At 42.2% G+C, this 27,916-nt stretch overlaps 1 protein-coding gene across 5 annotated transcripts in view; it reads left to right on the top strand.

Annotated features, from left to right (window-relative positions):
• The window catches only part of hip1 (huntingtin interacting protein 1), a 48,506-nt gene extending 21,987 nt beyond the window's left edge, over positions 1–26,519 (top strand). For 3 of the 5 annotated variants that reach the window (XM_044031731.1, XM_044031730.1, XM_044031729.1), the window contains exons 2-32: positions 634–697; positions 1,831–1,973; positions 2,134–2,190; positions 3,664–3,744; positions 5,182–5,258; positions 6,349–6,410; positions 7,395–7,535; positions 8,464–8,521; positions 8,695–8,770; positions 10,150–10,293; positions 10,791–10,888; positions 10,984–11,056; positions 11,175–11,358; positions 11,483–11,571; positions 12,374–12,490; positions 12,737–12,838; positions 13,744–13,746; positions 14,111–14,305; positions 15,036–15,183; positions 15,275–15,361; positions 15,851–15,958; positions 16,657–16,793; positions 17,906–18,016; positions 18,194–18,252; positions 20,554–20,647; positions 21,092–21,192; positions 22,980–23,085; positions 23,458–23,581; positions 23,725–23,786; positions 23,883–24,000; positions 24,077–26,519. In XM_044031731.1, the coding sequence (XP_043887666.1) occupies positions 634–697; positions 1,831–1,973; positions 2,134–2,190; positions 3,664–3,744; positions 5,182–5,258; positions 6,349–6,410; positions 7,395–7,535; positions 8,464–8,521; positions 8,695–8,770; positions 10,150–10,293; positions 10,791–10,888; positions 10,984–11,056; positions 11,175–11,358; positions 11,483–11,571; positions 12,374–12,490; positions 12,737–12,838; positions 13,744–13,746; positions 14,111–14,305; positions 15,036–15,183; positions 15,275–15,361; positions 15,851–15,958; positions 16,657–16,793; positions 17,906–18,016; positions 18,194–18,252; positions 20,554–20,647; positions 21,092–21,192; positions 22,980–23,085; positions 23,458–23,581; positions 23,725–23,786; positions 23,883–24,000; positions 24,077–24,087 (3,030 nt within the window). In that variant the 3' untranslated portion in view covers positions 24,088–26,519. The remainder of the gene's footprint in view (positions 1–633; positions 698–1,830; positions 1,974–2,133; positions 2,191–3,663; positions 3,745–5,181; positions 5,259–6,348; positions 6,411–7,394; positions 7,536–8,463; positions 8,522–8,694; positions 8,771–10,149; positions 10,294–10,790; positions 10,889–10,983; positions 11,057–11,174; positions 11,359–11,482; positions 11,572–12,373; positions 12,491–12,736; positions 12,839–13,743; positions 13,747–14,110; positions 14,306–15,035; positions 15,184–15,274; positions 15,362–15,850; positions 15,959–16,656; positions 16,794–17,905; positions 18,017–18,193; positions 18,253–20,553; positions 20,648–21,091; positions 21,193–22,979; positions 23,086–23,457; positions 23,582–23,724; positions 23,787–23,882; positions 24,001–24,076) is intronic. The other 2 variants (XM_044031728.1, XM_044031726.1) reach the window with 1 other exon arrangement.
• Positions 26,520–27,916: the final 1,397 nt, after the last annotated feature.

Here is a 27,916-nt window from a genome sequence, read left to right as displayed (position 1 = left end):
GCTTTGTCTGATCCAGATCACTCTCTGTCCTTTTAGAACCTTTTGGTGCATTTACTGTTTTACTTGTAGTATTTACTATTATTTTTATCAGTCTGGCTATGAAACAGCACAGGTGTGTTTGTGTCAGTAATGTGTAAACGGCCATATTTCTTTACAATCACGTTTTCTCAATTTCAGCCTAGTAACAAAGCTGTTTTCTTTGTGAAGTCTTCTCTTTCTTCCACCTCTCTCCGATTTGAAACTGTGAGCGATTGTTGCAGGTGGAACGTGAGATGTAATAGAGAGATGTAATCTGAAATATGTGTCATTCGCTAGTGCAGCTGTTTGCCTCTGAGGCTGCTGCGCTTTCAAAAAGCCGAGAGTCACTCGGGCTACTCAGCTGCTGCCTTGAATACCAATTCTGCTGAAAATGGGTCAATCGCTCTTTAATAAAAACTTAACCGCTTCCCATTCCCACATGGTTATAATAAAAAAGGGAAAATCAGGTGTGTGTGTGTTTTTGCGGTTGTACGTTTCAATGGAACATGAAACTGTTTTTGTGTTTTTGCTGTGAGTGTAAAAAATACAAGCTGTGGACTGATTTGTGTTCTGCATTTCTCATTCTCTCCCCTTTTCCTTTCCTCCTCTTCACAGGCTGTCAGCATCAATAAGGCCATCAACACACAGGAGGTTGCTGTCAAAGAGAAACATGCCAGGAATATCCTCATATTGTCTGTGTCTGCATCTGTGTGTGTGTGTGTGTGTGTGTGTGTGTGTGTGTGAGGAGGCCGTCCGCTGTGACTGGAGGGTTATGTTAGTGCAAGAGCACAACAACTAACTTAATGTAACCCCGTCACGTAGCCATGTGTGAAACAGACTTAGTTGTTTCCCATTTCTGCTTCACCACGCACTGGGCAATTAGTCAATAATGGTAATTATCACAATATAGTTTTGTCATGTTACAACATTACTATTGCTCAATTTATCAAAAATAATGGCTATGCATTGTACAAACACACTTTGAGATTTACCTCAGCTTTTAGAACTACGATTGAAGAAAGGTATATTGTTGCTGAATTATTGGCCATTATTATCTGACATTTATCATGACAATTGTCCATATCAGACAATTTTGGGGGGAAATAAAGGGTGATAATATTTTTGGCCAGCCCAAGTATAAAATGTTTTGTAAGGAAAGAGGAGAGCTGTAACATTAGTTAACACTTAGAACACAGAGCATTTCGGCTGCTTTTTCCCATTACTATGTTTAAACTTACAGTATATACATAGGGTATACAAATATGCAATATAGAGTGTCTTATATCCTTTTTTTTTCCAGCACGACCTAGGCAATCTTCATTTTCACCAACTACATAAACACACCTGAGCAAAAAGTAATAAAAATGGAAAAAAAATCGGATTGAATTTGTGAAATTTGGAAATACCTCACAGTTCAAAGTTCACAAGTTCAAAGAAAAACGGTCTAATTTTGTGACTTCTGCACGAAGATGAAAAAACACCACATTTTTTAAAGCTTGAATATGTGACCTATAAACACACACGCCCAGGATGTCCATATAAGGAGTTGTGTATTATTCCCATAGTAATTTACCGGGGTTGCACCTGTGGCACAGGGATAAAATTGACAGCCGAATTAGTAAAAAGATATGAAGTTCTAGTTAATATCTTATAAAGTCACAGTTAAGTGATAAATGTGTGTTTTTAAGTGTGACGGTGTATCAGAGTCTAATCTTTGTTTAGAGAGGAGAAAAAGAGTGATGTGACACAAGTCATGAGTCAGATTAATGTCACGTGATGAACATCCCCGTGCTCCTTGACTGTCCCCTTCACCCTGCATCCTGGGAACGCATCATGAGAAAGGCGCCCACACCTTCTGGGCAGCAGTCAACCGGCTTCCTCTCTCCAGTAACGCAGTGCTCTGCTGGAAATTCTGCCATGTCTTCCACAAGCTGCTGCGAGACGGACACCCCAACGTACGTGATGTTACAATCTCACGACAGAAAAATAACACAATCTGCATTCTTAGTGTCCGCACACACACTAGCACACTGTCACACAAAATACTTTACATTTGATGTTTTTGTTTTCCCTAATCCGTGTTCTGCTGCTCTGTCTCTGCTCTCATTCCTCCAGGTGATAAAGGACTCCATGAGAAACAAGGCTGATTTGACTGATATGAGCAGGATGTGGGTAAGGACACTGATATTATTGCATTACTCTAGTCATGTCACAGCATGCAGGGATATGGAACATTTAATCAGATGGGACTTTTATCTCACCTGTCTCTCTGCCAGGGGGACAATCACTGCTCAAATCAGTCTGCTAGTTCTCCTGTGATTGCTTGTATTTCATACATAAAATCTCTGCAGACATACAGGATAAGTGACACCCAGGGAGATGACAGACAACGTGGCCTGTGTCAAACGCTAGTGTAAAAACAGAGAATCTGAATGTCAGTGGTGTCACCTGCCAGCATGGTGTTGTGACGACGGTCACATCAGTAACACACATAATTTTGGCTCCAAAAATGCCTTCTGTTCAAACAACCCCAGTGTTGTTTTTGCCCCCCAAAAGGAAAAAATAAAATAAAATAAAATGTATGTACATATATATATACGTTTATATATATATATAGATTATATATATATATATATATATATATATATATATATATATGTGTAGATTAAAAAAAGCTGCTGCTTCCATTTTAGTCTGAAAACTGTTCGGCATTTTAATCTGGAAGGGCGAGAAGGAGAACATTGGAAACAATGATGACGCGTTCACATCTGTGAATGAAAAGCCCTGTGAACACTCGGTTTCACTGTGTCGTTGGACTTCTCACCGTTGTTGTTCCTCGTCAGCAGAACAAAATCTGAAATCATGCAAACGACAGCAGAGGAGAGAGATAAAGAGAATCAGCTTCCGGTTTACGCAGCACTGTACCCGAGTGGTCATATTTTTAGGCATACAGTATGCCTGGTGTTGGTCATGTTACACAGAAATAAGTTACCTATTACATATTACTAAAAGGTTAGAATATTACTTAATATTACAGTAATACATTACTGCCCAACACTGTCGTGTGTCGTGTCATGTCACAGATTTATTCTGACAAAGATGAATCATGGTCATATTGGTGATAATGTTTGCTCAAAGTGAGCACAGGTCTCTTTTAGACTGCATTTAATTAAGCCACAAATTCAGAACAAAGACTCCCTGGTGGTCTGTGTCGCACCACTGATTCTTTAGGAGATAAACAGACTTCTTGCTGTTTTCTTAAATCACTCAGTTTTGTTGCTGATGTCTCGAGGCAGGAGGATACAGGAAGCTTAGTCTCTGTGATTCGAGGTTGTGGCCTCTCTTTCCTCTTGTGTCACAACCACTCGAGCTCCTCGGCTCAAGGAAAAAGGAAGTGAGAGCAATTGGCAGAATATTGGGGCATATTCAACTTTGTCACAGAAGACTCTTGTTGCTACATAGACCCTCCCAAACAGGAGCTCAACCAGTGTTTTTGCAGTAAAAAAAAGTGCTGTGGCGTTGTTAGTCCGGCAGTAAGAACAGTTTTGTTGTGCCAAAAAAATCTCCACATGTCACACGTCTTCCCAAAAGAAGACTTTGATCACATCCCACTTCATTCCTCTAAATGTCTTGTCTCATCCCCAGGGACACCTGAGCGAAGGCTATGGGAAGCTGTGCAGCATCTACCTCAAAATGCTCATCACCAAAATGGAATTTCACATCAAAGTGAGTCAGTGCGGCCTATAAAAACCCAGCGCCGGTCTCCCTCATCGCTCATTATCTTTGTCTCAGACTCTCCTTTTAGTGCCAGCTTGGCTCTGCGGGTGGTGGAGGAGAGGAGAGGAGAGGAGAGGAGAGGAGAGGAGAGGGAAGGGAAGGGAAGGGAAGGGAAGGGCAGCTTCATAGAAAATTCTGGCTTTTAACACTAATGGCCTCTCAAGATTCTGTAATGTAGCTTTTTTTGAGACAGCTGACTAGGATAGTGCATGGACCAAAAGGCAGCATTGATGTCATCACAGTAAGATGTGGTTAGTCATTGCTCTGCGAAGGACTGGAAGTTAATTCTTAAACCCAGTCTGATCTGCTTTTACTTCACAATTCTCCTACCAGTGTTTGCTAACTGTGTGGAAGCATGTACAAGAGTGATATTTCAATATGTAGTTTGACCAGTTTTGAGGATTCTTTTCAAATAATTGAGCTCACACGGGCAGAAATGAAAATCCCCTTATCCCACATTTGATAAAGGTCAGTCAATCAACAGTCACCCACATGTTACAAGTAATCAAAGTCTGCATGTTATCTTATTTCAACTTCCGGAATCAAATGTGTTCACATCTGTCCTCAGTGATCTGATCACAGTCAGGTCATGCTAATGTGTCCCCACTGTATCCTCATATCTGATCACAAAAAAACAGACATGGAGGTGGTTTGAGGACACATTTGTCCACTTAATTGAGTCAGCTGACGTCTTCTGACCAGCGGCAGTTTCACAGCATTTGTCCGCTGTCACCGCCACAATATTAACTCTGATTGCCATATTATCTAAAAATAAAAAATAAAAGCCTTTTCAGTGTGAGGAGGGCATTAATTTACATGTGTGCACATGCCAGGTGTCAACGTGGCCTTAATCACAGGACCTCGAATAGCGATATTGTCTGTTAAACTTCAGTGATGCAGTTTTAACCCGTGTTTAACGGCAGGGGATTAGCGGTCACAGTGGATGTACAGTGTGTCAGTCTGCAGGGACAGAGTTTGTCAGCAGCAACTATCAAAACAATGAAATAACCTGAGGGATTAAAGAGGCTCTGCCGTCACTGGTGTTAGAAGCGTTCAGGTCTCGCTTTAATCGACCTGCCGAGGGACTACAGGTGGAAAGTAGCCTCAGGCTACAGCCTGGCATATTTTACATTGTATTACTTATTAAAATGCGCTATCCCTTTCCTTAAGTAAATAAATAAAATAAGAAATCTTAGAATTCGATCACATGACTTAATTGTGTGTGAAATAAGTTGCTTTATAGTGACGGTCAGGTTTGGTTCACCTTCTTTCAGAAAAATAAATAAATAAACCAACCACTGTACTCTACCATCTCTGGAAAACCACCTGAACTGCCGAAGTGTGTGATTTGAGTTTAAAGCGTCTCCTGTTTGTCTTCTCCCTCAGAACCCTCGTTTCCCCGGCAACCTGCAGATGTCAAACAGACAGCTCGATGAGGCGGGCGAGAACGACGTTAACAACTTGTGAGTGTGACGCGTGGCTTCTTCTTTGTCGCTGTTGTTTGCAGGATCCTCCGTGTCAACGAGTTACGCTGTTTTTTCTGTAACCGCATGCAATCAAAGTGCGGGAACACTTTAATTGCAATGCATCACATCTGCCACTCACATATGAAATCAGTTAAATGAAGCCATTCATAGTCATAAATAAGTCTTGAACAGGCCCCAGGGGTTTATTCTGAAACAAGATTAGTGTATGAATTAAAAAGAGAAAACATTTTTAGGGTTTTGATCATTTTAATCGAGTGATATGGCTCATTATTTTAAAAGGACGAAGTAAAACAACTCATCCAATATGATTCAGTTTATTTATTGTTCTGCTTTGTTCAGTCGTCGTGGTGATGATATTTCATCGCAGTTTATGATTTCTGTGTATTCACATTTTCTTTGTGTTGGATGAAAGTCATAAGTAAATGTCAAAAGTGTTATCCAGTGTGCGCTTCTGTTGAAATTCATTTGTGTAAATCGTGCAACATTTAATGTCACGTCATTGATCTCCTTTGGATTTTCTGAGCCCTGCAGAGGTGAAATGATCTGGTATTTCAAAAGAATACGGTGTTTTTCTTTTTCAACAATTTGAATCAACTTCTGGACCTTCATGTTAAGAATCACTGTGCTTTACAGAGAACATTTCTTATCTCGTGAGTAGCTCTGCAGCTCTGCATTGATATAAAGTGTAAGTGAAAATAAACAGAACATCTATAACGTTGCTGCTGTTGACTTAAAGGTCTAGTGTTAAAGCATGAGTGATCTCTGATGATGAGACTCCTCCGCTCACTACTTTATTATATTATACAAGTGCATCAGAGAACTACGGTGTCCCACGCACAACAAAAGGACATAGTTCATCTTCATTTGTATAATTAGCCTTGAGTTCAAAATGTGTAATGCAGGCCCTGGCTGGTTTGTTCAGACCACGGTAGAAACACGGCGACGCAAGATGCTGGCTTCCGTAAAGCAAGGCTTTTGCCTAAAGTATATGTAAAACATAAAATACCCTTAAACAGACCAGTATATTTAAGTTTGGACAATAATATCTCTCTCTTTCTCTCTGTAGCTTCCAGTTGACTGTAGAAATGTTTGACTACCTGGAGTGTGAGCTCAACCTCTTCCTGGGTGGTAAGTTATTCTAATCTAGGGTCTAGTAGATGTACAGACAAATAGACATGGCTGGATGTCATCATCCGTCTGCTTGTGTGTGTGTGTGTGTGTGTGTGACGGCTGTTTGTGATTTCATACTGTGCTCCGCCCCTGTTGTTGTCTGAGTGAGTCATCTCAGGTTAATGTGTCCCAGAGAATGGGCCGACCTAAAAATAGATGGCTGGGATTTGACCAGGAGTCCAGAAGAAACACTGGAAAAACTGCATGCACCTATTTCTAGCTGAGGGGGAGGAAATTAAATTCTGGTTTCTGTTTATCATGCCCTTCATTCTGCTTCCTAATCACAATATTATCTCCCCCTCCTCCCCTCCGCTTCCTCAAGCAGAGAATACTTCTCTGCTTTCGTTCTCAGGACAACCTTTCCATATACGACTTCATATTTCTTAACATTGCTGTTTCTTTCTGAGATTAAATCATGTACTTTAAAATCTCAACGCTTACATCAGCTTCCTCCGCTTGTCTTGGGTATTTTAAAAGCATTACATCAGGGACCATGCCTTAGGTGTGTGTGTGTTGTCTAGCTGTGCAGGAAACCACACCTCTGCAGTGCACAGAGGCTCTCAGGGTCTGGCTGTGGCGCTAGTGTGAGCAGCACAGCAGGGAAATGAAAGAGGGGTGTAATGATGGAGGCAGAGGGAGCGTGAGACAATCCTCTCAGTGTCTCAGGTTGCGGCTCCTTTTCCACTCCACTTTAAACTCCTTTTTCAAGGCAAAACTGAGTTGTGTATTGCTTTCATTTTTGTTCATAAGCTAAATTTAGCCACAGGGAATTGAACAGAGAACAACTGGCACAGCAGCACCTGACTGATTACTGATGAGCCTCAGTATGAGCTAATCTGTTGAGCTCACACAAGTCTCTGTGTGTGTGTGTGTGTGTGTTGATCTTTATGAATGCATTTATTGATCTTATGTGTGTGCGTGTGTGTGTTTTTCCTCTCCCAGTATTCAGTTCCCTGGACATGTCTCGATCGGTTTCGGTAACGGCAGCGGGTCAGTGTCGTCTGGCTCCACTTATTCAAGTCATCCTGGACTCCAGCCACCTGTATGATTACACTGTAAAGCTACTGTTTAAGCTGCACTCCTGTGAGTCACACACACACCTTATCGCTCTCTGTCTCTGTTTCTCTCTCACTCTCAAAAAGGTGAAATAATGCAAAGTAAATATTTAGTAATAATAGTAGTTTAGTAGTAATTTAGTTTATCATGAATCGATGAATTATCGCAGCCCTAAAGAAATGTCAGTTACAGTCTAATTATTGTCAAAATGAGTACACACAGTCTAGCCTAACAGCTATATACAACTCTCTCTGTGTTTATTATTATTATTGGTTGATATCCTCTTTACATTCAGATAGGCATCAATAAATATAGTTGTCTGGGAGAAGGAAGAGAAAAGAAAAGAAAAGCCTGGAAGATGTAATCAATACACCCCACATCAGTGACCCCACCCCTTCCTGTCTGCTCTCATGTCAAAGCTCCGCCCTCAAAACACAAATATGATTGTTCCAAGTTCTTTTGAATCTGTGCCACTGATGAACAAATCTGTTTGTGGCTCTTGCACAAGGCCCTGAGCCTTTGAGCAGCATTTGAGTTGAGATTCCTGCAGTAGGAACTAAATATCTCACACTTCTTAAATGAATCAATTGTGATGCTGAGCAAGAGCATAGTGTGGGGTATTTAGTTTATTTCTATTTTCCAAAGCAGCTGCATCAATAAATGTTGCAAATACTCATTGAATATTTTCCAGTTTTACATCTACATCTTGAACAGCCTGTGCGACAGAAACACGGGTGTCAACAATTAAACTTGGCGCGACATTTCTGTAAAGACTTAAAGACGTGGCACATTTTTCTTGGAGATGAAGAACTTTGAGTCTGTGAAACTTTAAAAGAGCCAGCTGATGAAGCAGATAAAGTAGGAACAGGAGCGCTTTCACACGAATCACAACATGTGTCCGGGCAGTTCGCGTGGCTGAGCACTGACGACGTTTGTGTTTTGTGTGCACCTGCAGGCCTTCCAGCTGACACTCTCCAGGGCCACAGAGATCGTTTCCAGGAGCAGTTTAAAAAGTACGAAAGTTCACATCTCTGCAGAAAACCAGGCTGTCACCGTGCAGTGCTCTCTCACTGAGTGTGACCCTCCAACACTGAGCTCATAGTATTGAGCTGTGTTGAATGAATTTTCTCTCTGATTTTCCTTCTGCCTGTTCTCATCCCTCTCTTCCTTACTCTCTCTCTTTCAGGTTAAAGAGTCTGTTCTATCGCTCTAGTAACTTGCAGTATTTCAAGAGGCTGATTCAGATCCCACAGTTGCCTGAGGTGAGGACTGCCCTCACTAATAACATAATAATAATATTTTTCACATGCAACACAAGCTGGTTTTAGGTCTCCGATCAATGATTTCATTCATTTCCAAAACAAAGGTCCACCTTTTGATATTTTTTACTTTGTGTACTAGTTACTTAACCACAAGACCCTGAATTATCTTACTAATCTGCTCTGCCAGTGTTTACTGTCTGGTTATACACACTGATACCAGAGGTGGGAGAATGTCCCATGTGCAAATCCCAAGTCCCAAGACACTGTTGTGAGAATCAAACTCGTCATAAGTTAAGTTCTGTGAAATTGTCATGATCTCGCTAAGTTTCCTCACTTAAATCAGTTCAAAGATGGTGGTCATGGCATGAACAGTTGCAGCTTGCACTTTAGAATGTAGGTATGAATCAAGTTGCAATGTTTAAAAAATAATATAGAATTCTGTCTATTTAGTTAGTTACCTCATAAGTCATGAATAAGAAGTCAAAGTCAAGATGTGACATTTGTCAGTGTTAGTCAAATCACATTTTCTGACTTGAGTCGAGTCATGTGACTCAAATCCCCCAACTCTGGCTGCTACATACAATACTACTACTACTAATAATAATGATAGTAATAATAGTAATTAAAGAAAATTGAACACTCTAAATTGGTTAATTTGCGTTTCCACTAGCATAGTACCTGGACCAGGTACCAGTATCTCTGGCGAGCTTCCAAGCGAGCTGAGGTGATGCTATGCGTGATGTCGCCAGACTGACCAATCAGTGGCCGTCACAGGAAGTGACGTCCGGCAGCCGAACAATGCTGAAATGTAGATCAGTTAAAAAGACTTAACACTCCTAAAAACATGGGTTCATCTCCAACAATTACCAGGGAAATCAGAGCAGTCTGCTGTATTTAGCGACAGCACTGCTGATAGCGACCCAGGCATCACAAACCCTGCCGCTGTATTTTAGTGCAGTGACTGTGTCAGACGGAGTCATGGAGGAAGTACTGAACAAATAGTTTTAATTAACTGGCACCAGCGCCCCCTGCGACCCTCATATGGAGGATAAAGAGTGAATGAGTGACTAATTATAATATATTAAAGAATAATTTAATATATTATAGAAGAATAATTAAAGAAAAGCAGTTTACAAGACTTTTTCAAAGCAAAGTTACTCGATTTAAAACAGCAAGATATTGCAATTCAAGTATAAGACACATAAATAATATCAAATAAAAAAATTATAATAATGGTAGAGTAAAAATAATAAAAAAAACTTTTAAGAAATAAGACGTGGTAAAATTCCTAAAATGCTTTTGTGTTTTCAGAAGTTATTTAAAGAGTGTTATTTTGAATATCGCGATGATTAGACTTGGATTGTTTGTCATCCTCACAGAACCCTCCTAACTTCCTGCGTGCGTCAGCTCTGTCAGAGCACATCAGCCCCGTGGTTGTGATCCCTGCCGAATCTTCCTCCCCCGAGTCCGAGCACATGGCAGAGACGGACGACCTGGTGGACACAGATGTTCCCTCACTGCCGGTAACTACACAAGACAAGTGTCCCTCAGTGTTCTTATCGGTTTGTTTTGTAACTGTGAAGCTTCTTGTCTCATCATGAGTGCGTTCAGTGATGAAATACAAATGATTTGTAAAATTGCTCTCAACATCTGGTTTATTTTTAAACTGGAATGTCAGCTGGCTGTGGACAGGATCTTGAGAAAAAACATATTTTTCCTTCTTGAGGAATTTGATATAATGAGATAATTTTCAATCCACACTTCAGCTGCAAAGCACCTGGTGCAGGAGCAGTACGATGTGGCTGATAATGACATTCTTATTCTTGCTTCGTAGAAACTGGCGGATGTATAACGTGACTGTGTTTCCTAAAATAATAATAAGTAACTAACAATAATAATAATAATAATAAGTTACTCAAATAATAACAAGGGAAAGATCAAAACAGTCTCAGTTTTATCGCACATATTTCATTGAATTCTTCTTTATGGTCCTCTAAAATCTCTTGTTTTAAACCTCCAGGCTCCTGTGGAGACCAAGTTCGACGACCTGTTCGGCACATCGGCTGCTATAGACCCGTTCAACTTCAACAGTCAGAACGGCATGCGCAAGGACGACAAGTGAGATGCTAAATCTCTCTTTTATTTAAAGACTGTAACTATACAGAAAATGACAAACACAGTGAAGAATTCATGTACATTTCTGTGTCCGTCAGAGATCGACTGATTGAACAGTTGACAAGGGAGATCCAGGCCCTCAAAGACGAGCTGGAGTCTTTCAGACTGGAGGTAAAGAATCCAACAGCCTTGTTTAACCCCGTTGTCTCACACAGAAGAAAACAAAAGAACACAAACCTACTGAGACATTTATGCACTTTTCGTCTTTTCTCTCTCCATCTGTCAACAGAGCGGTCGGTTGTGTCAGGTGCTGAGGGGGCGTATCAGCGAGTTGGAGGCGGAGCTTGCCGAACAGAGCCACCTGAGGCTGCAGGCTCTTGGAGAGAGCGAGTTCTTGAAGGCCGAGCTGGACGACCTGAGGAGGGTCAGAGAGGACACGGAAAAGGAGCAGCGGAGTCTGACGGAGATAGAGAGTAAATTGATGGAGCAGTCGATGCTCTTTTGCTTTCACTTTGTCACATTGTGTGTGAAATTATGACCGTGTTGCAGTTAAAAGTGACGGCGTTTGTCTCCGTCTGTCTTCATGTGTGTCACCAGAAAAAGCTCAGGCCAATGAGCAGCGCTACACCAAACTGAAGGAGAAGTACACAGAGTTGGTTCAGAGTCACGCAGACCTGTTGAGGAAGGTGAGGAAGACGAGACAGACTTACTTGTTCATGCTCATAAATCCACAAAACCCTAAGTTCAATTATACTTTTTTTGCTAACATGCATTAGTCACACTCAGAATGTCAGAATGGTTTTTTGCTGCATTTTGTTTTGTATTCTTGTTGCATCAAAACATTTAAAAATGAATTATGCTAACCTACAGATTCACATTTCTTAAAAAGGTAAAGTTTGTCGTTGATGTGATGCTCGATGTTGTTAGTGTTACTGTGTTATGAGTGCATCATTGTAATGTTTTGCTCAAATCTACGGAGCCCCAGACATGACATTAGGGAAAAGAAAACTCTACTTCGTGGCCACAAAATAAGTATAACGTGAACACAAAATATTAATTTGTGTAATAATTCTGTAAAAATGATTCCTTGCAATCTTTGTAATTCGTTCCCAGTCTAAAATGAAACTCAATTACACTTTCTCTGTCCATTGTGCAGATTCAGTCCTCTTGTGTCCCTTTTTGCTTACACAGCTCTCAAGGTAATTCATAGGAATGATATTAATATTATGAATTAGTATTTTGTGCACATGTTATACCTATTTCGTGGCCACAAATTACTGGAGTCCCGTGTCCCCCACATGTCGTGTCTGGGGCTCTGTACAAATCAGCTTATTTCATGGTAATGCTGACTGTGAAGACTTTTGAAAAAGTGGCTTCAGTATGATTGACCCTCTCAGTTCTCCTCTCAGTGTCCTTTTGTTTTGTGGACACAGCCTTGTGCTAATTATTTTTTCTGCACGTGTGCATCTGTGTCCTTTGTGTCTGTAGAACGCGGAGGTGACCCGGCAGGTGACGGTGGCTCGGGCAGCACAGGATGAGGTGGAGACGGTGAGGAAAGAGATGCAGGAGAAGGTGAAAACGGCTCAGGAGGCTGCAGACAGACAGGTGAGGATGAATGACCTGTTCTTAATCACAGCTAAACACTTATACCACCTGTGTTTATACCTGTATTTTCATCTCAGTGATTGAACTGTAAGACTCCAGTCTTGCATGTATACAGAGCTAATATAACAAGGCACTTTAATACAAATTCAGGAATACTTGCTTTCAGTGCTCAAAATGCTATCGCAGTGTTTCCAAACTGAGTGAATTTCAGCTGTCTGAAGTGAGCCCTGGTCTTTTCTTGCTTAGGAAAGGGAACAGCTGGAGCATCTTCAGGAGATTCAGAGGGAACTGGTGTCCAGCCGGGCGGAGCTGGACGCCCTGAAGTCGACCGTGGCCTCGTCACAGCAGGTCACTCTCATCTCTGTGTAGATCTTGCTGAACTTATACACAAGGGTCCAAATTTGATGTCATCCTAAAAAGAAACGATTAAAGTTATGAAGTGTTCTAATAATAATAACAACACTCCTTTTCTAGTCATCAATTACTCGATTGATCTCGTTCACACCCCGCTTTTGCCGCATTATTTTCCACATGAATCAGATGTGTCAGAATCCTCTTCCTTCTCCTACGAAGGAAGTTGGACACACATTAAAAGAGAATACAATTCTGTATGTGGGATCAGATTTTCCGAGAACACATTTTGATGACGACAGCAACAGATCCCAGATTCTGGCTGTTATAGTCGAATTACGATGGCTTATATTTGCACACACCTCTGGTCATGGGCTGTCGTCGTAGAAAACAACTGTGCTTCTGTTCAGTTCATGCATTTCACCTTTTTCTAATTCATTGTTTAAATTTTGATGTTTGGTCCCTCATGTTCTGCCTCAGTGGAGGAGGATTTTCTATTGCAAGAGCAATAGAAAAAAAAATTACAAACATGGAATATTTTTAACATGGAATGATAAACTAATAAATCCTGATTGTCTTTTCCCTAAGGTTTCACATTTTTCCATTATCTCCCTGCGCATACTTCCTTGTTCCTCTTCTGTGTCTCTCAGCCTCCCACTCCTCAGTCCTATTTTCGTAGCTACTACACATCAGCCCTGTCACTCCCCCTGTCCTCCTCCATCCCTCTAATTTCAATAGCCCTTCACATAGAGCAGCCCACTTTCCCATCTCTCCCATCTCATTCCCCAGTGTCTGCCTCTCACTCGTTCCTGTCACAGAAATCAAATTTTTAACATTCCTGTTTCTCTTTCCTCGCTCAACACTCCCCCCCTCCTCTCTGTGTGGAATCTGCTGGCTCTCAGGCTGTAAGTCTCTCACCTGCCTTTCTCATTATAGAACTATATAGCTATAGATGAGCTACAATAGATTAATTACTTCATCTCACAAACCCTGAGTGCACAGGATGTGATGTCACTTCACTCTGTCACCATAATTAATGGTTGTTGCTTTACAGCCCAGTTGTGCAACCACAAGTTGCTTTAATTGTGAACTTGACCTCAACCCAAACCTCTTTGGAGACTTAAATGGAGCCAGTGTTGTTGTAATAAGTAGCTGAAGATGATTATTATCATACCACATCCTGACACGACAGCCACAGTGTCGTCTTTGTCCCTTTTCCTTCCCCGTCTTTATTGCTTTAACCCTGTGTCTTTTGTTTCTTTCATGCAGTCAAGCGAAGCACTCGGCACCGAGCTTGCCACCCTGCAGTCTGAGAAGGCCGAGCTGGTGCAGTCCCTGTCAAAGGTGGAGGCGGAGTTGGTGGCCCAGGGGCAGGAGCTAGAGCGGGTCCAAAGCTCGCTGGTGACTGAGAGGGAGAGTGGGGTGAAGACAGCGGAGTCCCTGCAGAATCAGCTCAATGAGAAGGTGAAGGGTTGTCTTTTTGTGATTTAAAGGTCCAGGTTGTGTCCAGCGTGACCTCTAACGGTGAGACTGTGAGACCCCTACACCTACAGTGGCCTTCTCATATTAGAAAGGATGTATAGATCTCTTTCACATCTTCCACTCCTCCTTGTGCTCTATAGTTTTCTTCACATAAAGCGTGTGTTTATGTTGGTGGAGCCGTTCTCCTGTGTTTGCATTCTAAGTTCCAGCTTCAAAATGCAGGACACACCCTCTGGCTGGTTTGTCCATTCGGGGCTGCTGGAAAAACATGGCTGCAAAAGGCCCTTGCCCAAAGTTCTACAAGATATAACTTATTCTAAGGCTCTGAAAACCAAGCTATTTTTATTTAAAATTAAATAAACACTTATACATACATACTTATGGGGAGTATTTTCAATTTCTGCCAACAAACCTTCCTTATTTCTTAATTCTTACACACTGGACTGTTAACTGAGGTTTCAGCACCAACATGCATTGTGTCCTGACAAATATCTTTATTTTTATGGATGGTACGATACCAGTTTTTTGTGTCTGATACCAATATCACAAACTCGAGTATCTCCGATAGTGGTCCGATACAGTCATTTTAGACCATTTCTGAACAACACATTTGTGCTAAAAGGCTTTTTGCTGATTACTATTTATATTTTTCTGTCCAATATCTGATCCAAGTGGATAATTAACGTGGTCGGTGCTTGTTTTGCGTCCACAGGAGAGCAGGGAGCAGACGTTGGAGAGCCAGCTGGTTGCAGCTCGCTGGTCCAGTCTGCAGGGAGCTGTGGAAGAGGCAGAGAAAATCATCCGGGACTCGCTGGCTCAGATCGACGACCCGGCACACATCAGCTGCACCAGCTCTGCCGGTAGGCGGCTTTAAATATACAAGGATGCTGCTGTGACCTGTGAAGAACCACTGACCAGTGCTGTGTACACATGTTTCCTTCATCTCTGCAGACTACCTAGCGTCCAGGTGTCAGGCCTCTTTAGACTGTATGGATCGACTCCATTCGGCCAGAGAGGCCTTCATGACAGACAGCACAGGTGGGAGGAGTTTAGCTCTGTGCATTTAATGACATGTGAAAAATGACTACATATTCAGCTACTGCTTTGTTTGGGTAATTTATTCTTATTCTAGTGACAGGGAAGTTGTCATTGTCACCTGTTTGGTTCAAATTCAATTCTATTTAGAATGAATTCAGAAAAACAGAGCTGATTTGTTTGTTTAGGTAAATGGAGTACGCTTTCATAGATCACTGTTCAAGTTGAAGATGGGACATCTTTAAGATAAATGATAATAACAGAAGCTGTCCTGCTCCTGGTTAGGTTAAGGTTAAGGTTAAGGTTGGGGTTAGGCAGTAACTGTTTATGGTTAAGGTGAAATAAATAGAACCCCCCCCACACCCCTGTGCTGATTTAGCTTTTTGTTCGGTCCAGTTCCAGAAGGTACAGTAACACAAAGACCGAGAAAATGAATAATTCAACAAGTGTGTGTGTATTTACTTTCACTTTAATTTGTATTGTTTTGTCCAGGTGTGTGCGAGCTGCTGCGAGTGGTGACACAGTGTGGCCATCTGGTGGGAGACACCATCGTTCAGGGGAGTGCCACCTCACACATGGTGCCTGTGGAGCAAGGTGATGGTAAGTGTGTGTGTGTATGTTCAGGTGAAGTCCATTTGTCTTGATGTGTTGCACATGGACAGTGAACTTGAGCAGTGTAATCTCAGTTACTGGGAATGTCCTGCTGCAGCATTTCCACTGCAATGAAAAAAATGCTCTTTAAATAGTCCCCGCAACAGAAGTTCAGCCAAAACATGCACCATTAGAGTGTTTGCTGACTTCATACAGAAGTAATGTTTGCAGAATTTACTCTCTCGGGAGATGTTAGCAGCCTGGGTAGGTCTAAACATGCCCAAATAAGATGACGCTCTGGTCAGGGAGTGATTTGCACTGACCCGAAATATTCCCACTTTGCAAAAATATCTAAAGAGCGCTTGAGCTATTGTATTTAAATGTTTGTGTACAGCTTAGATGCAAATCAGATGGTTGTCCTGTATCTAAAAACACAGTTCCACAGCTGCTGTATAGGGAGTTTCAGTTTCCCTCTTTATCCAGTAAGAGAGGCTGTGAGTCGACACTTGGCTTGAGGGGACGTTGGTATAATTATCTCTACAGCTGCAGCTGCCAGGTTACAGAGGACACATTTATGCTATTTTCATATCAAACTGGGCATAAATCATATTTAGAACAAGGACAGATGTGTTTGGTTGTTTATAATTAAGATACGTGGGTGATAACACCACTGTCCTCCCTTCTGTCCTTGTCTGTGTCCCTGTCAGCTCTGACAGAAAGTGTAAAGAAGTGTGGGGCCGAGGCGCTGTCTCTGCTGGAACAGATGAAGCAGCAGGATGACCTGGCTGCAGCTGACGACAGCAAACTGAAGGCAGCTCTGGAGGCCATCCACGCCACTGCAGAGGTTTGGACTGTGACACACAAATCACCAATCCCATTTCGCCCCTTGCACCTGCCACTCAGACCCTGTTCAAACCCTGGATTATCATCTGTCCTGGGAGATCTGATCATGGCTAGATACATACATTAATATGCAGCCACTGCTACAATATCAACCCTGAGAAAGACACACACAACCATGGTGACAGCAGACTCATTCTTTACAATAAGATCCATTGAAGTCAGTGTGGATTTAAATAAAGGGCGTGGTTATCAGATTCAACCCTATGTGGGACGCATTTGATGTCAGTGTTGACAGTCCTACTTCGGGCTGTATGCATGTGATCGGATCACTGAGGACGGATGTTAATACCAGGTGTGAACCCTTCATTTTGCACACCTGCTCGTAGGTGTGGGATGTCTCCATTTCTTGGTGAGGTAGAACACCAAGGTGTAACTAAAGTCAAAACGGCTAACTGGCACACAATTCACACTTTCAGCAGAGTGTTCTGAACTATTTCCCAGAATAATAGAATATAAAGAGGCTAATGCTGCTGCCTTGACAATGGCATGTTTTGTTTTTTAGCAATGGCGTGTTGAATTTCCTACATAAACATGTTGGATCTGCTCACTGTTATGATAACCCCGGCTCAGGAGGTCACAACAAAAAAGAATAAACACAGCAAGTGGTAACAAATGATTTTATTTATTGAACCCGATTTGAACTAAATCAAAACTCATTAAGAACTAATACTACAAAGATGAGATATGGCGAGTGGGTGAAACGTGGGCGTGGGAGTGTTATAAGGTATAAAAGAAGATCTAGAAAGTAGGCTACTAAACCAGACCAAACATAAAAGAGAGCAGAGAGAGTGTGTGTGTGTGATCACAGCGCTCCTTAAGAAGACTCACTCGGCACAGGTGATCTAAATGAGTGCAATTAGGACAACAGGCCTTCACATTACTCAAAAGCCATCAGAGACCACTCATGACATCTCACATTTCCATTTTTGTCAGGGTAGATTTGAAACCCTAGCCCTTGTAAAACATGCTCACACTGTAGCTGCAGTTGCTGTGTGATATTCTCTACTTTTGTTATATTTCAATAATGTCCCTCTCCTGGTTCCACTCTCTCAGAAACTGCGTCCTCGTGGTTTGGAGCTGCAGCAGGGGGAGCTGGGAGACCTTGTGGAGCAGGAAATGGCTGCCACATCTGCTGCTGTGGAATCGGCTGCTGCCAGGATAGAGGTGCTTAAGTGTGTGTATTTGTGTGTGAGGGCGTAATCACCTGATGGAAGATGTATATTTAAATGTTCTTGCTCGGTCTTTGCGTGCTGTGTGAAAACATTGCCCCCGTTTTCACTTTGCAACACTGACCACTTCAATTCCTCCCCTGTGTCTCTGTGTCTCTGTGTCCTCCAACAGGAAATGCTAAACAAGTCTCGAGCAGTTGATACAGGAGTCAAGATGGAAGTCAACGAGAGGTAAAATGCAGATTAGAGTTGGGATGTGACTTCATTTCAAACATAATCCACCATTATTACACTTTCAAGAACATCACACTTCACTAAAATAGAAACTCGGTTCACCCCAAAACAATCCTTTCTGTTATTTGATTGCTTTTTTGTGGTTAAGAAGAAACGGTTTCATATGAAACCAGCAGTGGCTAAAATGCAGAACAGCAATAACTTTCTTTGCAACAAACGAAACAAAAAAGAGAAGAAATCTGAAGATTGTGGAAGTGATTATTCTCCAGCTCTTGTTTTTTTTATGAAAAAGCTGATCACACAGTTAATCAGAGGCAAACATTAGCCGCCAAGTGGTCACATGACATTTCTGACAAGTCTGAACCTGCAGGATTTATTTCTGTAGTATTTTTACAAACTGTTAAGTGCAAGTTAAAAATGACTTAAAGGGGACATATTATGCAAAATCAAATTTTTAACCATTTTAATACTGATATTTGGGACTCTGGGGGCCCTACCAGTCGCCAAAGTGTGGAAAAACAATACTCAGTCATGTTTTCGTGGTTCCGCTTAGTGTAAGTATAGGCGATAAAACGCTCGATGTTGAATTCCCTGCGCTTATGACGTCAGCATGCGCATTTCACCGCGAATGTTACCGCCCCACCAGTACGTTTACTTCGCAAGCTCCACCTTAGCTCCACCTTGTCCCTGCGAGAGTGCAGGCGAAGGGAGGAAGAGCGGTATTATGTCAACGTGGAGGGACAAGTGTGCTGTTGGTGGCTGCACAGTGGAGCACAGTGTTTTACAGAGGATTTTATATATGAAGCTAATGTGCCGGACAAAGTCAGCAAACTTGTGTTCGCACCACTTCGCATCAGACTGCGGCCAGTGGTCGCCGTATTTAGTCAGGGGACGTATTTCACCGAAGTACAAACACACACATTGATAAGAAAAGATCACATAGAGCTCATAACTGACCATTCTGACACGTCCTAATTAAACATATTTGTTCAGTACGTCCTCCATGACCGGAGCACAGACTCAGTCTGATACAATCACATAAAGCAGCTGTTTATGCAGATCAGCGGTGCTGCACTCTCTGTGCAGCGGTGCTGCACTCTCTGTGTCACCGATAGCCTAAACTGCGGCGTGCTGAATAAACTGTATGTTGCTGTATCAGACCGGAGACTGTCTGATACAGCGGTAGCGCGTTACACGGTGATCGCCAGCTCGCCGGAGCACCGGAGGTGGTCAGCGGTGGTGAGGTCTCCGGAGCACAGTCTCCGGTCTGATACAGCAACATACAGTTTATTCAGCGCGCCGCTGGCGATCAGCGGTGGTGATCAGCAGTCATAAGTGTTTTTAACAGATTTACAGTTCGGCACTGTTCGGCTCGATCCTTATGTAGGACGTCTCTTCCTGTGACGGCACTCTCGCTGTTTTCTGCGCACGCTGCCATGTTGATATTGTCAGAGAACTAGTGGAGGGAGGGGGAGACGAATAGAGCTGTAAAGCGCTGTAAAGAGGACAAATCAGAAACCCCCTGGAAGAAGTGGGTGTGTGTTTGCCTGTGTCTCATTTGCATATAAAGGGACCTTGCACGAAAACCGAGCGTTCTGAAAGGGGCGGGTTTAGCAGGGTTATTGAACTACTATGATTCTTCATCCTTATGGTATTTTGACCAAAGCATGTCACTGACATGTTCATTAGGACACCAGGGAACTATTTTAATGGGGGAAATAGGGTATAATATGTCCACTTTAAGTCTATTAAGGGTCACTGTACAGTGTGCTGTTAATAGCTGCAGAGGCTTAAACACATCCGCTGTTGCAGGAATTTTCCTACATTTACTATGTTCACACTCATGTGTTATTTGTGTGTTACACATAAAGGCCGTGTGACGACTCTCAGTAAATTAAAACGGCGCTCTCTCTCACCAAGTTAATTATTGATATAAAGTGCTGTTTTCTCAATTACCGCCGTACCAATGCTGCGAGAGACAATTATGAATGGAAACAAAGCTGCAGCTACAAACACTGCTTTGAGAATTTAGGTCAGTGGTGCATGGGCCATGTAATCGTTGGACTGAGAGGAGACGAGACTGCTCTCTGTTTTGCTCTGTTTCAAACATAACTGTTGCACATTTGGTTTGATGGCATTTTTATTGTGGTTAAAGTCTCAATAGCTGAAGGACATCGGCACAGACGCAGCAGATCAGACTCTGTTCTGAGCTAAATGAGAGATTTATAATCATCAGCTTCCATGGAGAGTTACAGCAGGACCGTGTGTGCATTTCCTCTGCTCTGTCGCCCCCTGCAGGATCTTGGCCTCGTGCACAGAACTGATGCAGGCGATCAAGGAGCTCGTCCTGTCTTCCAAAGAGCTGCAAAGAGACATTGTGGAGAGCGGCAGGGTGCGTTATTACGGCTGCTCGTTCTTCCTGTAGTTCATAACTGACAGTTTTCCCTCCAGTCGTGTTGTAGATGTGTCAGTATTTATGTATTTATTGCATGTGTAGTGTTTAATTACAGTTTGAGGAACAGATTCTGTGTGAACGACTGGAGCTGACACCAGTATTTTGTGATGATTGTTCCAGCTTCTCTGGTGTGATAATTTTTTATTTTCCTAAGATTTAATCATCTCAAGTGTTTGTTTTTTTTCATGAGATAGATTAGAACCAAATCTATTTACTTTGACAGTACATTGAGGGCCTCTGAGGTCCGATGCTGTGTGCTAGTGAGCCTACATTTTTAGGATAGGTGTCTAAACACTGTGATATGACTGGCACATTAACTGTGTGGGTCAAAAGTGGGTCATATAACAGTTGTTGTTATATATTCATTCTCTCGTCCACCAGGGGGCAGCCTCCATGAAGGAATTTTATGCCAAGAATTCCCGCTGGACTGAGGGCCTGATCTCTGCCTCCAAAGCAGTGGGATGGGGAGCAACAGTCATGGTGTAAGTCCCAGTCCTAACACGAGAGTACCTCCCACTCACTGCAGTGTGTTCTTTATCAAGTAAACAAAAACACTGATCCAAGCTTTTCTTGTTTATTACTTATCATATTTCCACAGTACAAAAAACATGATTCCCACTCAGTGTAGTAGAGGAGGAAAGGGGGAGAAAATCAACACACATCTAAACTGAACACACACTTAAAGACAAAGAAAAAGACACTTAACACAAATCTGTCTTGTCTGAGGATATCAGCATAAAAAGTTGAAATCTCCAGTAACCTTATCTAATGTCTGCTGTTCCACTGATACAGGGAGAATCATTCAAGCATTAAAATAGTGTCCAAATGAAAGTGACAACATATTTCTGTTGCGCCATCACAACGTCTGCTCGCTGTCTTTTTCTACCTTCTTTATCAGTTTATATTTATATTCTAACCAAAGGTGTCGTTTTTACCCAGCTCTGAAATAATGAGCCATTTACAGCTTTTTCCCTTTCTTATTATTTGCTTGGGTCCTGATAGCTAAAGCAGAGCCCGTCAAACTTCAGAGGCCAACAACACCTGCAATACCTCCAAGGCCCACACGGTGCTAAAGGGTTTTACATTATGACGTACGAATTAAGGACTGCTCAGTGTGCAAAAGTGTTTCCTGATTTCTTATTTTTTATCATGTTTGTCACACTTAAATGTTTCAGATTATCAAAAAAATTTAAATATTAGACAAAGACAACACAAGTTAACACAAAATGACTGCCAGACCTATTGAATGAAGAGACCGCTTAAATTGAACCTGTCAGCCAAAAGATCCCAAAAAAGGAAGACATCATGCCCGCGATCTAAAGCAATTCAGGAACAAATGAGAAACAAAGTAATTGACATCTATCGGTGTGGAAAAGGTTACAAAGACCTTTCTAAAGCTTTGGGACTCCAGAGAACCACGGTGAGGGCCATTATTCACAAATGGAGAAAACATGGACCAGTGGCCAGCCGACTAGAATTACCCCAATAGCGCAGCGACGACTCATCTAAGAGGTCACAAAAGAACCCAGAATAACCCCTCTTATGTGGCTGAGTTACAACAATTCTGCAAAGATGAGTGGGCCAAAATTCCTCCACAGCGTTGTAAAAGACTCATTGCAAGTTATCGCAAACGCTTGATTGCAGCTGTTGCTGCAAACGGTGGCCCAACGGGTTATTAGGTTTAGGGGGCAAACACTTTTTCACACAGGACCATGTAGGTTTAGATTTGTTTTCCCTCCCTTAATAATAAAAACCTTCATTTAAAAAACACATTGTGTTAACTTGTGTTGTCTTTGACTAATATTTAAATTTTAAAGTTTGATGAGCTGAAACATTTAAGTGTGACAAACATGCTAAACAATAAGAATTCAGGAAGGGGGCAAACACCTTTGCACACAACTGTATAATTCAGGACAAAGTTTGTTAGGTCAAGATCAAAGTTAACTCAACAACATTAAAAAAAAAAAACAGCTTAAATCTACAGTATGTAACTTTTTTTTTACAGAGGGAGCATTTGTGTGTATACAGCGCTGTGTACCATCAGCGTGCTGAACAAGTAGAATTCTGAAACGTTCGGTGGATGTTTCTTTGTGCTTTCTGCGGCCGCCTCGGTTTACTGTGTGTGCAGTGATGCTGTCGTTTCCCGTTACTTCCTGTGTGCAGCTCCGGAATGTCTCCGAGCCGCATGCGATCTCCACGAAGCCAGACTGAGAAATATTTGTATTTACACTGCAGCACTTCATTTTTGCACTGTGTGGTGTCTTTCCAGGGATGCTGCTGATCTGGTGGTGCAGGGCAAAGGGAAATATGAGGAGTTGATGGTGTGTTCACATGAAATAGCTGCCAGCACAGCACAGCTAGTAGCTGCCTCTAAGGTAAGCAAGGAATATATAACTAGTAGTTTGTCTGTGGAGTCTTTTTGGGTCAAAACTGCTGTTTTGTACAAGAAGACTACGACGGGATTATTTAAAATCAGCATTTCTCAATCCTGGTCTTGGTGAAACGCAGTCCTTGCTCTAACACACCTGATTCCAATGATTGGGTCGTTATCAGGCTTCTGCAGTGCTTGCTAATCAGCTGAGCATTTGAATCAGGTGTGCTGGAGCAGGACAACTTCTACAACATGCAGGAACACCCTGATTTTTACATGGTTTGCTATTTGTTGAACTAGCACTGTTGGACGAATACAGATATAAGTAACAATTCCATGGTGAATATGTTTACCTACTTACTTACTTACTCTTCAGGTTAAAGCAGACAAAGACAGCAGCAACCTGCGACGCCTGCAGCAGGCGTCCCGTGGCGTCACACAGGCCACTGCCGGCGTCGTGGCCTCCACCAAGTCTGGGAAGTCCCAGATTGAAGAAAAAGGTGAGTGAGTTTTGCTTGACAATACTAGAGTATTAATGTTTTATTTAATCATAATACAAAATGACCACTTGCTCTCCTTTCAGACTTACTGTAGATAATCTTAAATGTTGTCAACGTTTTGCTTCTTTGGTTTGTGGTTCCAGACACAATGGACTTCTCCAGCATGACTCTCACACAGATTAAACGACAGGAGATGGATGCACAGGTAAGCAACGTCCCTCGTAAATCTTAAGAAATGTTATCATACAGAAAAGTTGTTTTGCATTTCCATGCGTGATCCCCGCTCCCTGCGCCTACCCAGGTCCTAGTTCTGGAGCTGGAGACTCGTCTGCAGAAAGAGCGAGAGCGTCTCGGTGAACTGAGGAAGAAGCATTATGAGCTGGCCGGAGCAGCAGAAGGCTGGGGCGAGAGTGATGAGGGTGAGCATAAAGAGCAATAATACTTTACATTAAGGAAAGAAAAAAAAAAAAAGACTTCAATCTGTCTTTTCCACAGGCACAGGTTGAGACCTTTCCTCCACTCCACCTCGCCCCCCCTTCCTCTGCCAAAAGACCGGCTTCTGTCTTCAGTCTCTCTCCTTTTTGTTTTTCCTCTTCTCTTTTTTGTTTGTTTGTGATCCAAGCCAAACAAAAAGGTGCTTCTTCTCTGAACCTGCTCCTCCACCCATGTCCGGAAGCTTCCATTGACGGATGGCACTGAAGGGCCCTGCGGAGGGCGGGGTTTGATGGAAGTAGGAAAGAAATGGATGCGAGAAGTGGGGAGAAAAGCCGAGAGTGCAGCCCGACTTCACAGCCTCATGTTCCCTCTGCCTCTCGCCCTGGACTGTGTTGGTGGAAAGTGGCGCTTTCAGTTTTTCAGAGTATTTATTGTCCTCCTCCTCCTCTGTCATCTTTTTCCGTTTCTTCTTCTTTTATTGAGGAATCACAGCAGAGACGATACAAGCACAAGGTCTTCTCAAGAAACCCCCAGGACTGACCGCACATAGAACAAGCTCTCAGCAGAAAGAGAGGAGATGAGTGGCTGTCTGTCTGCTCCGGCACTAAACCATGTCTCTGTCACACATGCGCTCCTGTGTAACATGTGTGTGTGTGTATGTGTGTGTTGGTGGCGAGCTTCTGAAGCCGAGGGAGCTGAGCTGCTCAGTTTGACCTTCGCTTCCTTTCTCGTCTTTTCTCACTGTGACATTATCACCTTATTAAGTCCACACCACTGCAGGTGCTGGTTCACTGGACTTTTTGCCTTTCACCTCCTCATCATTGTAACAACTGTGACTGTTTATATTTGAACAGATGTTTGTCTGGAAACCTTTAAAACAAAACAGGGAACTATAGCACACAAACTGGCCTTGCTCCTGATGAGCTGTGAGACTGCCAATTACTTCGCGCTACATCATCGGAGGTTGGATGTGGCAGTGCATCCTGGGAAGGTCAACAGTTGTCGCTGAAAACACTAATGACGTGGGGTCATTTTTTAGACATTTAAGTTAGTAGAAGGGGGCAGTGGGAGGAAAGTCTGCTCTTCTGCTGCTTCACATCTGGCAACAAACACAGAAAGTTTGAATACATTTCAAGATCCCGCCTCGGTTCCTGTCACAGCGGCAGCAGCTCTGGATGTAGAGCCGGGATCCAGCGTTGTTTGTCGCAGCGTTGCAAGCATCTGCTCCAACTAGAGACGTCATGACGGCGCCAGCAGGATGATGACTGTTCTCCTGGTGAGGATTATAATCCTTTCAGGGCAACTGCAGGAGACAGGTCTGATAAATCTGCACAAGAGGAAAAAGTAAATCCTTAAAAGTTTGTCATTGTTGGATTTGAAGGAGCCCCACTGCACAAACCTCGATCATTGAAATGTCAAAGATTCACCTGCCTCTTTAAACTAAAAAAACTGTTTTCTAAATCCTTCTCTAACAGCCAGTGCCACAGTGGACCGTGACGTATGCAGCACACAGACTGCAGCGTTCTCATTAGCTTCCTCGAGACCAAGTAGCTGTGTATATAAAAACTATGAGCCTTTTACTGTTGGAAATAATCCCTTGCTTTCTTCACATGGCATCCGTTTTTGCATCTAAAGATTCCGTACAGTTGAATTAGAGATAGAAAACAGTGACTGTTGACTAATGTAAGTCATTATTTCTTCCACACGGCGTCGTTATTTAACAGATTTTTGTACTGAGACTGATAACCTGACTTTAAACGCGGACTGCAAGAAGACGGACCATGCCTTTGTGTAAAAACCACCAGATGAGCGGACATCCATTTTGAAACCTGGCCTCCTTATTTCTCCTTCCTGTTTGACCGCAGCGATTGTGATTCTCTTAAAGTTTCTCTTTCCGTCTGTGTTAACATACTTCGTTTTGACGCTCCACATCAGCTGCGAAAGTTGCGACTCTGGGTATTTAACAGACACTGGTCAAACAAATGGAGCAGCAGTTGGTCACGGAAGTGTTTTCTTTCTTCCAATGCAACAACATTCATCTGCTGCACCAACCAGGTTCAAACAAACACATACTGTTGGCTCCACGTCTGTGTATAATCATTTTCAATCCTGATTTTAGAGTTCTGTTACTTTAACCTCACATGAGCACAACATTTGATTTGAGAAATTGGAAGACGAAACAAAGGAGGATTCGTCCACTTTTGTTTCGTGTATTTTTAAGTGTCTTGAAAGATAACTGCACCTTGAGGGACTTAAGTAGTTGTATTTAGTTTTTCTTGCCCATGTCTTCTGTATTAACCTCCCTCTCTCTCTCACTCTGGGGTCTGTGTCTGTAGTCGTACCAGCTCAGCCAGCCTTTCAAACTGCCTCACACTGTAGTCAAAGAGAAACAAATACTCACATAGCAACAGTGAAATATGTCTTTGTATGATATACTAAAACTTTGTTGGTGGGTTTGTTTTTATTTTTTCAGTTTTTAAATAAATATTTCAACTTGTTAATACACACGAGTGTGGAACGGTTTGTTTTTTTGTTTTTGTTTTTTTCCACAAAGTGAGACAAAGCAGCTGCGAGAATTGAGATTATCGTGATTTATTCCACCGCTGCTGTACAAATCTTCTGACTTAAGCGTTTCTTAGAAGTTAAGTAATTGCATCATTAGCTGGGTTTTTTTGTTGAAGGATATAATTTGCAGAATTATGCCGTTAATAACGGTGTTTTCAGCACAAACATCAGAGTGCTTGTGTGTGAGAGTGAATGGAAGAAAAGTGTGCGTGTGAGCTCTGTAATTGTGCTTCACGGGGGCAGTAACCTCGCATCTACATCACAGCACAGCTAAAATCCTAATGCACCTAATTGATTTTATTTTGGGGAGTGAGATCTTTTCCAGTAAAAGCATTGACGCATGCAATTTTAAGTGCTCGGTCAGCACTGAATGGAAAATAAATAAATGTCAAATCAGATCCAAATGAATAACTTTGCATGATCTGTTGCTTGGAAAAAGAAATATGCAACAGATCCGCTCGCCCCCCTCTCACACACACAGTTGTTAAGCATTGCAAGATTTGAGCGTAAATGATTCAATGTCATCTGAAACCACTGTGCTGAGATTACAGAAATCCATAATCTGGGCTAAAGTGTGCTCCAGGATCAAGCACATCAGATAAGACTCTTATTTCCTCGTAGCTGCAACAACACAACTGAGACTCTTAACACAGAGAAATTACAGCTACTTCCAACAGTCAGTGTTTCCTCGGTTATATCACTATTTTTTAAATTACAATTCTCTTGTGTTTATTTCAAACTTTAATTAAGCTTGGAGGCCTGCTAAGTCTGAAAACCTAGGCAATAACAGTGAAGTGCAAATGTTTTTGAATACTGAGTTGGTTTTCTCTGTTGTTGGACAGATGCTCCTGCATCAGTTAATGACCCACACCTGGTGTCAGGTTCACACACAGCAGGTGTGTCTCGTTACATACATCAGGATATAAGCAGGACTGTGGGCCGGCGCGCCAGTGTTTGAGCAGCAACAGCAGCAGCAACAACAACAACAGCAACAAGAAGTAAAACTGTTGAAGCAGAAAGTCTGCCAACTGTCGTGATGAGGGGTTTGGGGATCATTCAGACTTTAGTGCTCTGGGTTAGGGTTGTTTTCTTTGTTGTTTCAGTAACTGGTCCTAAACACACACACAATGTGTAATTTGTCTCTTCCACAATTTATCAATGCTAACAGAAATATAAAACTCAGTCTATAGATTGAGCAGATTCAGTCAAAAGACGTTAGATGACCTGTGTGAGTGAATTATATCTGTGTAACAGTTATTTTACTGTGAAATAAATAATATTAGGTTTAAAAAAATATAAGTTGCTTTTACAAAAGTCGATACAGCAGATGTTAGA

This window comes from Solea senegalensis, linkage group LG8 (genome assembly GCF_019176455.1).
Source record: "Solea senegalensis isolate Sse05_10M linkage group LG8, IFAPA_SoseM_1, whole genome shotgun sequence".
In the NCBI taxonomy this organism is placed as follows: Eukaryota; Metazoa; Chordata; class Actinopteri; order Pleuronectiformes; family Soleidae; genus Solea; species Solea senegalensis.
The sequence above is the reverse complement of the archived record's forward strand: the minus strand, read 5'-3'. Positions and strand labels throughout refer to the sequence as shown.